Below are 16122 nucleotides of genomic sequence, written 5' to 3' on the forward strand. Positions count from 1 at the left end.
TTAATTATTATATAAATCAATGATTATATGACTAATATTGATCCATAAGATGTATTTAAATTTAGTAAAAATCAGGTAGTAATAAAAAACTGCTTCAACCTATTATTTAGTTTTTCTACTACCAATGCTCTCTCAGCATGGCAACACAGAACTAAATGTCACTGATAATAATTTCTTTGATTTCTTGGGCATTTCATTTGTCATTTTTGTCAAACGTAGTGATTATATTATGCTCTTTGGTCAAACCAAAGCAAAGGTCTTTTTACAATACGATGTGATGATTGTGATGTGATGTGATATGTGATATATTATTTATTATAACACATGAATAACGGTCATAATTTGTTTTCCTAATCCTCTTGAAGACAAGTTATGTTATGATCTTAAATACTTGAATTTATTTAACTCACAAACATTGCCTCATATCATTATTGTTTATAGCATTTATAAGTGAGTGAGGTGACTACAATTATCTAAAGATGTTTATTGTGGGCCTGACTGGAGGGCTCGCAACAGGGAAAAGTACAGTACTGTCAATATTTCGCGAAAATGGTATAGCAGTAATAGATGCCGATGACATTGCCAGAAAAGGTATAATTTAATAATATCCACAAATATAATATTTTACTAAAGATCTTATAACATTGACGTGTGTTTTGTAGTTCTGGAACCAGGAACGAAAGCTTGGAAGGAATTAAAGGAATATTTTGGTGAGGAAGTGTTACTAGCTGATGGAAAAGTGAACAGGGTAAAATTAGGAGAGCTTGTATTTGATGACATTGAAATGAGACGTAAACTAAATGCCATCACACACCCAAGAATCCAAAGTGCAATGATGAAGATGGCAGTATCATACTTCTTCTCAGGACACAATTACATTGTAATGGAGGTTCCGTTGCTGTTTGAAACTGGAAAAATGTTAACTTTCATGCACAAAATCATTACTGTTGTATGGTAAGAGTAGTTTATATTGTGCCTTTACTGTCTATTCCATGATATTATTCAATTATAATTACACATCTAACAAATTTGGTACTGAGCACCCACATTTTTTTTTTATGTATGTAATAATTGAAATGAAAAGACTTTGACCTACATGTTTTATATTTACGGAACACTTTTTTTTTGCTACATGGAGTAATTCAACCTATACACATTAAGTATTCTTAATGATAAATTAAACTGAAAAGTGATTATTGCAGCAATATTAAGACATTGGCCAAACACTTGAGTCACATGATATTATTGCTTATTATATTAAGTTCTACATGATCTAAAATACATGCCTGTTTCCTACAGTTCATACAAAGTACAGGGAGATATTAGAGATTATAATAAATTTACAATGTGCCTGTACTGTGCACTGTCATTACTCTATGATTGAAATTCAATTTCTCATTTTTCTTTTCAGTGAAGACCATCAGCAGCTAAAGCGGTTGTGCAAACGAAATGACTTCTCTTTAGTTGTAGCCAAGAAAAGAATAGACTGCCAAATGCCATTGGAACACAAAGTGGCCAATTCACATTTTGTTGTTGACAATTCTGGTGAAATTTCTAACACAAGACATCAAACAGAATGCATCATTAGAACATTAAAAAGATCAAAGTTTACTTGGTAAGTAAAAACAAAACAATAAGGGTTGGTTGCACCAAACCACCTGTCACCGTTAAATAGTGTGCTAAATTTTATTGTATGGGAAGTTTCATAGTTCATTGCTGAGTGACATTAGCCAGTCCTTCAACTGTGGTTGGTGCAACAGAATTTTGACATCTTAGAGTCAACAGTAGGTAACTATCATACATACATCTACATACATGATCTATGCAAGCATCCATAAATGTTTAACATAATTAATTACTTTTTTCAACTGTAGAATGTATCATAGAATATCACATAATACTTTGCTACAATCTATTCTTTACACTGGCCTCTTTTTTCCAGGTACTTTAGATCAATAATATTAATAACATTAATGTCATTGATTTTTGGAATCACACATGTCATGGGTGTTATCAATAACTCTAACTAGCAGTAGTTTATTCACACAGGAAATAGTAAGTTTCATATTTTGCTTCTGTTGCAATTCTATATTTTTATTATATGATATTCCAAATATGGAATTTTTTTTAACTACTATCTATTTGTGTGACATTATGAATAAATATAAATATATATATCGGGTGGAACAGAATGAGGGACTTTTACGCAAACTAGAAATTGTTTAGGCTACGTACTTTATTTTTCACTTATTAATCACGTCAATATTTCTAACCGTTTCTGAGATACAGTTTGTTAAACATTAGTGCAAGAATCTGTATGTTTCAACCCTAGCAGCTAGATCCTATTGAATGACATGACATGTGTCAATTTAAAATGTAAATAACTTTGTAGGGTTGTCACTGTTATATAATATTTCATTTTAATGATTTTATTTTACTTTTAAATCCAGCTTTACTGTTATAATAACTCGATTGTAGATCACTTAGATAGCAATATCCTTTCAGCACAGTCTCTAGAAATGTTCCACCCTGTATATGATCACTAATATGTAAAGATGTCAAATTACATGTACAGTGGCAATTTTCCAGTCTTGGCTGAGGCCCCTGTAGTAAATACTAGCCACCCCTTTCTCAGCACCCAACATATTGTAGTGCTTTAACTTGGGTTTATGTCGAAATCTGTGTATCTTTCGCATTTAATTTTCATTGCATGTGCAATAAAGAGGCACATAGCAAAATGTCGAATTTCAAAATATGCGGTAGGCCTGCTGTTCTCAGAGAGATAACTGCATTTGTCAAGTCATCACTCGACTCAAACTTAATACACATATTTAATTACACAAACAGGTCTACCGCGATATAATTTCATTGTTTTTACCTTCAAACTTAATATTTTATGTTCATTCGCTAATTGTATTGTATTAGAATAAATGGTCATGTATGTCTAATATTGCTGTGTGTAGTTGTAGAGCCTTAGAGGAGGAATTTAACCATCATTCTGTCTTTCTTTAACTAGGCGGGAATGGAATGAATTAAAAGTGATGTCACTCTGAGTGTCTTGTAGTGTGCCACTTGTAAATATTTTGTGTTATAATGTGATATTCATACCCAGCGCACATTAATTAAGTGTTGAACGGTTAAGTAGGTATATACTGACTGTGGTTACATATAATACAAGAAACTGATCAAATTAAAATTTTGTTATTTGCATTGGCGAATTAAGAATTTTCGTAAGCAATATTTTAAAGACTGAGTCAACACTCTGCAAGAACTCCGCTAAATGAAGAGTTCTAGGTTATTAAATCTTCTTTATGAGCCACGGTCTTTTATTGCAATTATGCAAAGCGGAGAACAGCTATCTGCAAGACTGAGGTGCTAATACCTAATTTAAATGACTTTCTAACAGCCTTCTGGAGCCAAAGATATCGTTCTATCGTCCATAGAAAACGCCAATCGAAATTTAACCCTTTTCCACCCCGCATAGGGTTACTAGATACAAATTCGGGATTTCCTGACAAAATTCCTGATTTGCGAATATTTTTCCTGATGCTCGTATCAGCGACGGGGTTCGGGCTAGCCGAAAGCGATATCCATGTATGGTTTGGATTTATGTAAGTAAATTTGAATAATGTACCTTTTTAGGTACCTACCAGGGATGTTGCGAATATTCGCATCCGCATCCGCGGAACATACGCATTATTTTCAACATCCGCATCCGTATAAAATCGATGCGGAGCATCCGCATGATGCGGATGTCGACCAAGTCGGTAACAGGAACGTATTAGCGGCGGCGCCGGCGGCGTAAGTGCTAGGTAATTTCGTCATTATATATAACGAAATCGTCTGGATCCCGAAAAGTCGGCCAAGTTACTGTTTATGAAATAAAACGCACCTATATTTTTGCTCAAATACTAAACGTTTCGTTTTTTTTTAATAAAAAGTTTTTTATATACCAAATCTTGACATCCGCATTCGCGGATGTGAGGCTTTAAATATCCGTATCCGCATCCGCGGATGTCAAAAAATCTGCATCCGCAACATCCCTGGTACCTACATTATAGAAAAGTTTGCTAATTCACTAAAATTCCTGACATTTTCGTAATCCGGCCGCATTCCTGACAAACGGCCAAAATTCTTGAGATGTCAGGAAAATTCCTGTCATCTGGTAACCCTAACCCCGCACCAATCTCCAAGGTTTTCCCGAAAAATCCAAATATAATTATTTTTTATTAATCCAGCTTTGACGATTCATAACACTCAAACAAAGACAGTGCAATCTAATTTGAATCTTAAATCCGAATGCTAAAGTTGAAATTCTATTGGCGCGTATGTGGTCGATAAATCGTACTTTGCTTGGAAAAGGGTTAAATAATGCAAACAGTCACGCGACTTGCGTAGGAACTCTGTCATCCCTAAATATTTTTTCTTTTCGTTTGGCGTTTGCCGATGTACGATTGTCATGTTGGCTAGGCCCCCTAAGCTGCTCTTGCAGCAAACGGACCGTGCGTGGCTGTGTAATACAGCCAAAATCAAATAGATTAGGAGCTCTAAAGTAACATTCCCTCAATTTGAAATAAATCTAACATTTAGCCTACCCTTCGTTCATTAATTGTAGTATTAATTAACTACATTTAGGAATAGGAGGTTCCATAATAAATAGTTACGAAAATGTAATTTATTGGTGGAAGTGTTTATGTTAAATGGGTAAGGTTATCCATTTGTATTATGTCTCTGTTGGTGATCGTTTTAATAACTTAATTATTATTTGCATAATATAAGTACATATACCGGTTAAATTAAATATAATAATGTCATAGTTCTGTTGTAAGCAATAATTTTGACAATAAACACATCACAGTTTGAAAACGACTTCTGTGTTTCCAATGGCAGGTCATCGAAAGCCCAGTCGCTATTAGATATATCGAAGTGTCCAAGGTACTCAAAAACATTTGAACATGAACGTTAGTTTCTTTATAACAGACGCATTGTTCCGATATTTATGAACACCTTGGGTGCTCCGTCCGGCTGTACATACCCTATGCTAAAACTAACGGTCGGTATAAGTAGGCGTAAGACAGAACAGAGAAATCCGCACTCTCTGTTAATGTACTTAATGTTGAGGAATAGGATAGGATAGGATATTTTTTATTTCACTATAAAATACATTAAAATATTTCTTAAATCAAACCTATACGTACCTATATAATGATGATCGATATTCAAACCTTTAAGAAAAGAGCGTATTCCCATCTTAAATGCTGGCGACGCACTTGCAAGGAGAGGGGTTGCAAGTACAGTCGCCATCAGATATATCGGAGCGGCCGAGGTGCTCAAGTATATCTGAACACGCACTTGATATTTTTTACGAAACCGACTGCCATCTGACCTTCCAACCCAGACGGTAAACTGGGCCTTATCGGGATTAGTCCGGTTTGCTCACGATGTTTTCCTTCACCGAAAAGCGCATGGTAAATATCAAATGATATTTCGTTCATAAGTTCTGAAAAACTCATTGATACGAGCCGAGTTTAAACCTGCGACCTTCGGATTGCACGCTCTTACCGCTAGGCCACCAGCGCTTTTTTAGTTTATGTTTAAGTAATCACCTACAGTCCTACACTATAAAATGAAATATAATGTCATATACCTACTAAAGAAAAAAAGTAAAAGTGACAGCCCTCCATTCAATTCGGATTCGAATCCAGCGTCACAACTCGTGATGATATGTTCGGTTACTATTTACATATTATTATAGTGGACCGGCCAGCGAAAGAAAATTCTTCTAGAAATCGATTTTCGTTCATGTCGTCTCGGATATGGGTGAATATGGTATCGATGCATTCAGTGTAATGCCCTGTACCCAAATATATGATATGACAAGCGCGAAAGTGGTGCTAGTTGCTGTGACGTCATAAAGTCGGCAGTACAAACTTTTTTTTTATTTTCGTTTAAACATGTGGGGAACCAAATGAAAGGGCTTTGTGAGTAGATCACAAATATATAACATACTGTAACATTTTCAATACTTGGTCTAACAAATTATTAGAAAACGTTCAAAAAGGCCATAGTCGGTTTTCCATAGTAAGTTGGCCCTTAAGTCAATTTTGTTTCGGGTTTTTTTTGTGAGTACCTCTTATGGTGAAGGATATTTTTGCTGAGTATCAACATCCTACTAGTGACAGTTTTTGACTTATGATTTTATTATTATTTTTCTTTAATGTATTGTTTTTCGGGATGTATTCAAGCGATTTGCTTCAGTTTTTTAAATAGTGTTCTTTATTTAGGTATGCATCGATACTCAAAAAACGAATACCAGTTGTCATATAAAAAAAAAAACAAAAATAAAACATTTTTTTTATGTTGTGGTGAAGTAGTGACACCTCTAATTTTTTTTCTAGTTCTAGCCAGACATTGGCCTACTACTTACTTGCCTAAATATCAAAATTTTCCAAACGGTACTTCTTGTCAAAAATTAGCAATGTGTGTGGTCAAGTTCTGTACTCCATCGGTGTTTTTCAATGTAGTATACAAACATTAAGTTTTCATTGGCATTTTACTCTTAAATACGACAAACTGATAAGAAATCGCAAACAGAATCGTAGAGTTTGTATACTACATTGAAAAACACCGATTGAGAACAGAAATTGACCACACACATTGCTAATTTTTGACAGGAAGTACCGTTTGGAAAATTTTGATATTTAGGCAAGTAGTAGGCCAATGTCAGGCCTACAACTAGAAAAAAAAATTAGAGGTGTCACTACTTCACCACGACATAAAAAAAATGTTTTATTTTTGTTTTACTTTTTTTTTCCTTTTTTTTATATTATAACTGGTATTCTTTTTTTGAGTATCGATGCATACCTAAATAAAGAACACTATTTAAAAAATTGAAGCAAATCGTTTGAATACATCCCGAAAAAAAAATACATTACAGAAAAAAATTAATAAAATCATAAGTCAAAACTTGTCACCAGTAGGATGTTGATACTCAGAAAAAATATCCTTCACCATAAGAGGTACTCACAAAACAAACCCGAATCAAATTGATTTAAGGGCCAACTTACTATGGAAAACCGACTATGGCCTTTATATAGCCTGTGTCACTATACCACAATTCTGACGAATTCAACCACACCTCACATGTCAAAATGGTGAAGGATAATTTTGCTGAGTATCAACATCCTACTAGTGACAGTTTTTGACTTATGATATTTTTAATTTTTTTCTTTAATGTATAGTTTTTCGGGATGTATTCAAGCAACTTGCTTAATTTTTCAAAATAGTGTTCTTTATTTAGGTATGCATCGATACTCAAAAAACGAATACCAGTTGTCATATAAAAAGAAAAGAAAAATGAAGTAAAAAAAATAAAACATTTTTTTAATGTCGTTGTGAAGTAGCGACACCTCTAATATTTTTTCTAGTTGTAGGCCAGACTTTGGCCTACTACTTGCCTAAATATCAAAATTTTCCAGTTCAAAGTGCAAAATTTGTAGTATACAAACTCTTCGATTATGTTTGCGTTTTCTTATCAGGTTGTCGTATTTAAGAGTAAAATGCCAATGACAACTTAATGTTTATATACTACATTGAAAAACACCGATTGAGTACAGAACTTGACCACACACATTGCAAATTTTTGACAGGAAGTACCGTTTGGAAAATTCTGATATTTAGGCAAGTAGTAGGTCAAAGTCTGGCCTACAGCTAGAAAAAAAAATTAGAGGTGTCACTACTTCACAACGACATTAAAAAAATGTTTTATTTTTTTTTACTTCATTTTCCTTTTTTTTATATGACAACTGGTATTCGTTTTTTGAGTATCGATGCATACCTAAATAATGAACACTATTTAAAAAAAATTAAGCAAATCGCTTGAATACATCCCGAAAAACAATACATTAAAGAAAAAAAATAATAAAATCATAAGTCAAAAACTGTCACTAGTAGGATGTTGATACTCAGCAAAATTATCCTTCACCATAAGAGGTACTCACAAAAAAAACCCGAATCAAATTGATTTAAGGGCCAACTTATTATGGAAAACCGACTATGGCCTTTTGAAAATGACGCCCGCCAATGAAAAAATTGAGGGGGGGGGGTTCTTACTATAGCAATATGGGTACCAAATGAAAGCTAGTTAAAAGACCACAACAAAAATATATGTCAACAATCGGGTTTTTGAAGTGAAACTTCTTTAGCGGCGCTGTGCACTTTTTGTGATGGGGAAAAAATGTTAAACTCGCGAGAGCGTAAGATTCGTAAGACGTGACGTCACGTGTCATTGAGTTTTTCTTTATTGATTTAAATGCCATCTAGTGAATTTCCCTCTAACTGGTACTAATATAACTCGAGTATTAACAGTGATGTGCTTAGGGGTTTCAAGTTATGCGACGAAATAACGCTAGATGGCGTTAACCTCAATTATACATAGTGAAAACTTCTTTAGCGGCGCTGTGCAAAGTCATTGAGTTTTCACTTCTGCTGGTACTCCCGGAGTGCAACCCGTTGTTTTTTTGTTTGTTTTAATTGCCTGTGCAATTGCGGACGAAGTTATCATGACGAATAACTACCGGAGATATATCCTGAAGGACGGTACGGTCGACATTTGTCGGGCATGCCGCCGTCCCGGAGAGTCACTCAGGCATATTATCTCCGGTTGTTCTCATCTTGCTAACGGCGAGTACTTGCACAGACATAATCTCGTAGCCAGAATTATTCACCAGCAGCTTGCTCTTCTATACGGCCTTGTGGACCGTGAAGTGCCGTACTACAAGTACTCACCTGCATCAGTTCTCGAAAATAGTCGTGCCACGCTCTATTGGAATCGATCTATCATCACTGACAGGACTATCGTCGCCAATAAGCCTGACATCGTGCTGATAGACCCGATCGCAGACTTATGTCAGTCGTATTTACCACCACTGTGAAGTGTGAAATGCCGATGGTAATCTGGCCCACAGCGCAAAAGAGAAAGCCGATCTTTTAGGTACTCTTTTTGCCTCGCTCTCTTTGCCTTTGCTCGGCCTTGAAAGACGACGGTAGCGCCCTACCGCCCACCATATCGTAGTGCGAATACTCTATGCCAGAAACTTCTACCAAGCAGAGGGATATTCGGCGGGAGTTGCTATGCTTTCGTTTTATAAGGCGAGCGGGCCGAGTGCTTCAGAGTTGTGTCCCGGGGCCGTCTTTTCCGTTAGGGGTCTCCTGTCGAAGTTACCGTCTTATGGACTGTTCAAGAGACTACCTATGCATGTGGATCGCTAGCCCTTTGTCCGGCAGGCGCATATGAGCCGTAGTAGACGGAACCTGCTCCAATAGCTGCTGCTGCATACCTGTGACATGTTGTCTGTCGACGACATTCATCGATTTTTTTCGCGACTTAGGGGTTGGTCCCATAGTAAAAGTTACTCAGTATAATCCCAAAACCACCCTGGCAACGGAAATGCAGTTCTTTTTTAGCCACCCTGTGTACAGGATGGTCCAAACCTTGAGGTCAAAAAAATTTTTTTTGAATCCTCTCGTCGTGGGTTATCAGAATATACCCCATGTATGTTAGCCGATTTTTCGTAGTTTTCGAGTTATGATTTTTTAACTTTTGTTAAAAAATTCCGGGGTGAAGTTCGTCGTATTTGCACTGATAACATGAAATAGCGATGGGGAAGTGACCCCATAAAAGAATAGTAGAAATAACAAAAGAGGATTTTTTTTTTGAATGACTAATTTGGAAGCATCCCACCTCAGTTCCTTTGACCGGCGACTCTGACAAATTATGACTATGAAGGATCAGTTTTTTGACCTTTTAAAAAAACTTAGGGTATAGCAGTTTCTAAAATAACCAAAAGTCCTTGAAATCGCTTGTATTTTTTATTTATTTAGGTAAGGGCAAGATCTAAGCTTGACATGCTTGAACGTAAAACTTTGTCTTTTTTGCCCAACTGAGCCAAGTGAGGATGCTGATTTTTTTAGAAACTGCGCCGTTTGTCAAGGATTATGTTACAAAAAGAAACATTCAAAAAAGTTTATTTTTATAAATTAATTGTTTCACCCCGGAATTTCTTAATAAAAGTTAAAAGTAATAAAAATAATAACTCGAAAACTACGAAAAGTCGGCTAACATACATATTCTGATAGCCCACAGCGTGAGGAAACTAAAAAAATGTTTTTGGACTACCCTGTATAACACATGCCGTGCCAACATCCCTCGTTCTGATACTAGAATGTCGTGAAAAACCTGTGTCAGAGGGGCTACCGCGAAAACCGATATTCGCAAATTGCGGGGATCTTTCTCTTTTACTCCAATGAAGGCGTAATAAGAGTGACAGAGAAAAATGCGATAATTAGGGAATGCAATACCGGGATACCAGGATCCCGAAATACCGGGATACCAGGATCCCGAAATACCGGGATCCCGCATGCAATTAGCGGGATTAATCCCGTTCGGAAATTAAGCGGGATCCCGCGGGATTGAGGAGCGACTACTACTACTAGTAACACGTGCGCGGGCGCGCGCCTAATGGCGAAAGTTCTTCACGGAGCCTAGATGTATCTGTGGAGGAAGGGATAAGGACACGAAAGAGAATTTCACCCGAATTTGTAATTATTTTTGGTACCGTTTGCATTGAGTAATATTTTGATTAAATATTAAAAAATAAACATTGATTTATATGAATGAATATTTTTGCTTGTACAGAGTTGTACATAAAGTGTTAAGTATGTTGGAGACGGTGTATTTAAAGAATTTCCAAGTAGGTACTGGCGACAGTATCTACTAGGAAACTTACGCCGTGTGAGGAAGTATTTTTTGAAGGCGGAAGATTCGCAGAGTGCAAGTTGTGTAATGCAATAATAAAACAACGGGGCGTAAATATACCAATAATGTCTAGTAATTGTTCTTTAAGAAGTTAAATAAAGAACTTTTCATCACACTTGCTTGTAAAAGGTGTTACTACACGTAACGTAAATCTTCAATTTCGACCTAGAGCTGTAATATATTTTTTCGTCAAACTTGCTAGGCGATGCGGTCCGTAAATCCTAAATTTGGACATAGGGCTTAATGTACGTCCGAAATAAGGCAAAAGTTTTAATTTTTTCCTCACAAGTGTGATATAACATTGTGTGTGCCACGGTACATGGAATTACGAATTCGTGTTAAGAGCGCTATTACATTTCGGCGTTGAGCGAGTTTGAGCGAGCGGCGTTAAGCATATTGAAATCAACCATAACAACACTAACTGTACTTAACTTTTAAAGTCCTAAAACTGTTATTTGGTAGGTACGAAAGTACTTAATCCAGTGCAAATGTACATACTCGTACTTATGTAGGTATATTACTAGAAAGAAATTATAGGTACTCGCTTATTTACATGTTTCGTCATTGCATTTGGTACCTATAGGTTGTAAAGTTTGTATCAAGGGTAAGTAAAATATGAGGGTTTTGAAACGAGCTGGTACTGAGGATCTGATGATTAAGGTGGTCACGGATACCAATCAACCATGTAGTAACATGATTAGGCTCGTTTGATTCGTCTCGACAAGATCTTTGACACTAGATGATACTCAGGGTCTGATGATGGAGCTGGAAGGTGGTCACCGGTACAAGTCAACCATGTTACTAAACCACTTGGTGTTTAGGCTCGTTTGATTCGTCTCGACAAGATCTTTGACACTAGGTGATCCTCAGGGTCTGATGATGGAGGTGGAAGATGGTCACCGGTACCAATCAACCATGCAACTAAACCACTTCATGTTTAGGTTCGTTTGATTCGTCTCAACAAGATTTTTGCTTTAACGCGCTCTTATTCTCTTAACAATAAAGTCCCCTCAGGATCATTATGAGCACCTCGCCCGCTTAGCAAATATTGCTGCTGACTGTACTCAAGGTATGATAATGGAGTCGGAAGGTTGCCACGGGTACCAATCAACCATGTACTAAACCACTTAACATGACGACCGGTCTGGCCTAGTAGGTAGTGACCCTGCCTGTGAAGCCGATAGTCCTAGGTTCAAATCCCGGTAAGGGCATTTATTTGTGTGAGCGCAGATATTTGTTCCTGAGTCATGAATGTTTTCTATTATTTAAGTAATTGTATATTACATAATCGATATTAAACTTTAATGAGACATATTTTAAAATGTTTATACGACAACGGTTTCACTCACTTGAATTTTAGTCGCTATTGGCGACATGTTTCGGGCCCGTCGAGGGTCCTTCCTCAGGCTCGAGTGCTCGCGGCGACTGCAACTCGTGCACACGGCCCGAAACATGTCGCCAATAGCAACTAAAAATTCAAGTGAGTGTATATTACATATATCGTTTATCATTTAAGTATTTGTATATTACATATACGAATCAAACGAGCCTTAAACACGAAGTGGTTTAGTTGCATGGTTGATTGGTACCGGTGACCACCTTCCAGCTCCATCATCAGACCCTGAGTATCACCTAGTGTCAAAGATCTTGTCGAGACGAATCAAACGAGCCCAAACACGAAGTGGTTCAGTTACATGATAGACTAGTACCCGTGGTCACCTTCCAGCTCCACCATCAGACCCTGAGTACTATCTTGTGTTAAAGATCTTGTTGAGACGAATCAAACGAGCCTAAACACGAAGTGGTTTAGTTGCATGGTTGATTGGTACTGGTGACCACCTTCCAGCTCCATCATCAGACCCTGAGTACTATCTTGTGTCAAAGATCTTGTTGAGATGAATCAAACGAGCCCAAACACGAAGTGGCCCAGTAGTATGGTTGATTAGTACTGGTGACCACCTTCCAGCTCCATCATCAGACCCTGAGGATCACCTAGTGTCAAAGGTCTTGTCGAGACGAATCAAACGAGCCTAAACACGAAGTGGTTTAGTTGCATGGTTGATTGGTACCGGTGACCACCTTCCAGCTCCATCATCAGACCCTGAGTACTATCTTGTGTCAAAGATCTTGTTGAGATGAATCAAACGAGCCCAAACACGAAGTGGCCCAGTAGTATGGTTGATTAGTACTGGTGACCACCTTCCAGCTCCATCATCAGACCCTGAGGATCACCTAGTGTCAAAGGTCTTGTCGAGACGAATCAAACGAGCCTAAACACGAAGTGGTTTAGTTGCATGGTTGATTGGTACTGGTGACCACCTTCCAGCTCCATCATCAGACCCTGAGTATCACCTAGTATCAAAGATCTTGTCGAGACGAAACAAACGAGCCTAAACACGAACTGGTTTACTAACATGCTTGACTTGTACCGGTGACCACCTTCCGGCTCCATCATCAGACCCTGAGTACTATCTTGAGTCAAAGATCTTGTTGAGACGAATCAAACAAGCCCAAACACGAAGTGGTTAAGTTGTTTGGTTGATTAGTACCGGTGACCACCCTCCAGCTCCATCATCAGACCCTGAGTACTATCTTGAGTCAAATATCTTGATGAGACGAATCAAACGAGCTCAAACACGAAGTGGTTAAGTTGTTTGGTTGATTAGTACCGGTGACCACCTTCCAGCTCCATCATCAGACCCTGAGTAGGTACTATCTTGAGTCAAATAAATACCTATAGAATATCAGGTCGTTTCAAATATTTTTTCACCTCAGCAGCTCGAACAAGGGTACTTTGCTTCTTAAAAACAGTGAGCAAAATGCGATTTTGCTCACTGAGTCATTTTGTCATACTCAGTGAGCAAAATGCGATTTTGCTCACTGAGTGAGACAAAATGACATTCAAGTGACCTTTATAGTCAAATGTCATTTCAACATGCGGGGTCTAATACAAGTTCGATATACTTGGGTTCTATTATCTCTGTCCCTCTAGGTATGTTCTCACTGCTTAGGGTGAAAAATTTTGTGTACTACACGAGATCAAACTTATTTACATCTCGTGCGCTTTTGAATCCCTTACTACGCTCAAGATTCTAAATTAGATTCACTCGCTACGCTCGTGAATCTATTATAGAATCTTTCGCTTGCACGGGACTCAAAATAAGCACTCGAAGAAATATCAAACTTTGATCTCTTGTTGTACAAATAACTATTAATCCTATCCGGTAGTTTGTTATACTGTACCATTATAAATTATAATACTATAAAATCAGTGCTAGGATCAAAGTCTCTCGTTGCGGTTTACACGCACACAGTATAGCGTTTTACACGGCGCCCGCCGCACACAATGATAAAAAACCTCGTCGTCGCCGTTGAAAACGTGCGGAGCCGACCGACACACGTCCTGCCTCTACAAGCTCTGCCGCGGCACTGAGCTTCGCGTGCGCAAGTCATCGGTAATATAGAGTGGTTTTCAAAAAATTGCCAAAAAATTATAGTAGAATTTCATAAACACTAATTTATACCAACAGTATAAGCAAACGTTGCAGATTGCTTGAGTATGAAAATGACTTCGATATTAAGTAGATTTTCGTAGGAATTGACACTTGTTTCGGAGAGAGAATTGAGTTCGTATTACTTTGATTTTCTCTTTCTCAAAGGTATGTAGGAAAAATATCAAACGATATTCCTAAAGTACAGGGTATTAGTAATACAAAATAGTCAGCTTTAAGAGAGTAAACTTCTCAACTTTTACAAATAAGAGCTCACAACTCAATGCTTCACGTGGTTTTTCGGAAACGGCCATCAGAAAAAAAATCATTACTAATTTAATAAGTCCTTTTTCTAAAATGTAAAACGATATTTAGGGGGAAGCGGGGCAGCTTGGTACACCTTTTTTTGAAATAGATTTTAGGCCTCAAAATGAACTCTAAATATATATTTTTTGTACTTAGTAGATAACAAATTTACTAAGGTATACAAAGTATATCTTTTTTTGTTAAATTTATGGCCAGTAAAAGAGATATATGGATTTTAACAAAAAATGGGATTTGTTTAATTGTGCCCCACCTGCAGGGCACTTTGATACATTACATGGGACACTTTGATACATCGTTTTGGGGTACTTTGGCACGTGAATCAAAGTGCCCCGTAAGTGTTTCAAACTGCCCCGCAGAGCACACTTTACAGATCAACTCAGTTAACTGACCAGTAGTAAACTTTTTAAACATTACAAAACGTCTATTAAGTGCGGTGCTATTAGACATACTACAGTTATTTAAGCAGGTGCACTAAAACTACAAAAAAAAACTTTTAATGAAATCAGTGTCAGTTTTTCACAAAAAGCTACTTTGGTTGTTTTAACTTTTCTTTGTCAATTTTTTTTCTCTTTGTACGTTCGCACTATTCAGTAAAAAAAAATTTCACAACAAAAAAACTGGCAGGGGCACTTAGATACACTAGAGGGGCACTTTGACATGTTCAAAACTGCCCCAATCTTTATTGTACCAAAGTACCCCAATGGTCAAATAAATGAAAAACAATTTATTAAAAATATACTATTAAGTATTACTTTAAAATAATAAGCTTACTCTATTACTGAATAAACGAACTAAGCGCTCATTATTATGTTCATCCGGTAAAGTCTAAAATTTCGCACCACAACTCGATAAAAAAATCATAATTTATTTACTATTCGACCGCGGAAACACGTTTTCACGCACTAAGCGGCAACGGCTGGCAGGAGAGATGTGCCGAAGCTGGTACCTCACTCACACATACAAAGCCACGTTTTAGTGTTGCAGAAGGTGAACATAAGTTTTTAGTTAAGGAATTAGTGTGGGTGTTCAAAACTGCCCCTTGTGCCTATCTGCCCCGCTTCCCCCTAGGGTTGCCATACGTCCCGTATATACGGGACTGTCACCGTATTTAAGTATCACGTCCCGTATTTTTACTGGTCCCGTTTTTGTCCCGTATTTTGTCCAACCGGTATATAGTGACCCTGCCTTTGAAGAGTATGAAACCGATGGTCCCGGGTTCGAATCCTGGTAAGGGCATTTATTTGTATGGTGCTACAGACATTTGTTCCTGCGTCATGGTTGTTTTCTATATACCTATATATATATTAATAGCGCTCTAGAACAGGGCTCTCCAAACCCCAGCAGCAACCAGATACACCCCCCCCCCCTCGGTGGCCCGCGCGAGAAATGAGGGTCAATATGGCCCTTAGGTAAAAAAAGTTTGGATACCCCTGCTTTATAATGCCACTGTCCCTTATTAGTTCCGACTAATAATGGCAACCCTAACGA

At 37.4% G+C, this 16122-nt stretch overlaps 1 protein-coding gene across 1 annotated transcript; it reads left to right on the forward strand.

The window, feature by feature from the left end:
* Positions 1-307: 307 nt before the first annotated feature.
* LOC134805255 (dephospho-CoA kinase domain-containing protein) lies at positions 308-2165 on the forward strand. Its single transcript, XM_063778567.1, has 4 exons — positions 308-591; positions 663-954; positions 1412-1615; positions 1943-2165. Exons 1-4 carry the CDS (start codon positions 480-482, stop codon positions 2028-2030), a joined length of 696 nt encoding a protein of 231 aa, XP_063634637.1. The 5' UTR covers positions 308-479; the 3' UTR covers positions 2031-2165.
* Positions 2166-16122: the final 13957 nt, after the last annotated feature.

The sequence above is a fragment of the Cydia splendana genome, chromosome Z, assembly GCF_910591565.1.
Source record: "Cydia splendana chromosome Z, ilCydSple1.2, whole genome shotgun sequence".
Taxonomy (NCBI): Eukaryota; Metazoa; Arthropoda; class Insecta; order Lepidoptera; family Tortricidae; genus Cydia; species Cydia splendana.

What these genes read in the sequence shown, in the direction of transcription:
- LOC134805255 (XM_063778567.1), top strand. Translation starts at nt 480, where the DNA reads ATGTTTATTGTGGGCCTGACTGGAGGGCTCGCAACAGGGAAAAGTACA. An exon ending in AAAATCATTACTGTTGTATG is followed by an intron (nt 955 to 1,411) that starts GTAAGAGTAGTT and finishes TTTTCTTTTCAG; the next exon opens with TGAAGACCATCAGCAGCTAA. An exon ending in AAAAGATCAAAGTTTACTTG is followed by an intron (nt 1,616 to 1,942) that starts GTAAGTAAAAAC and finishes TCTTTTTTCCAG; the next exon opens with GTACTTTAGATCAATAATAT.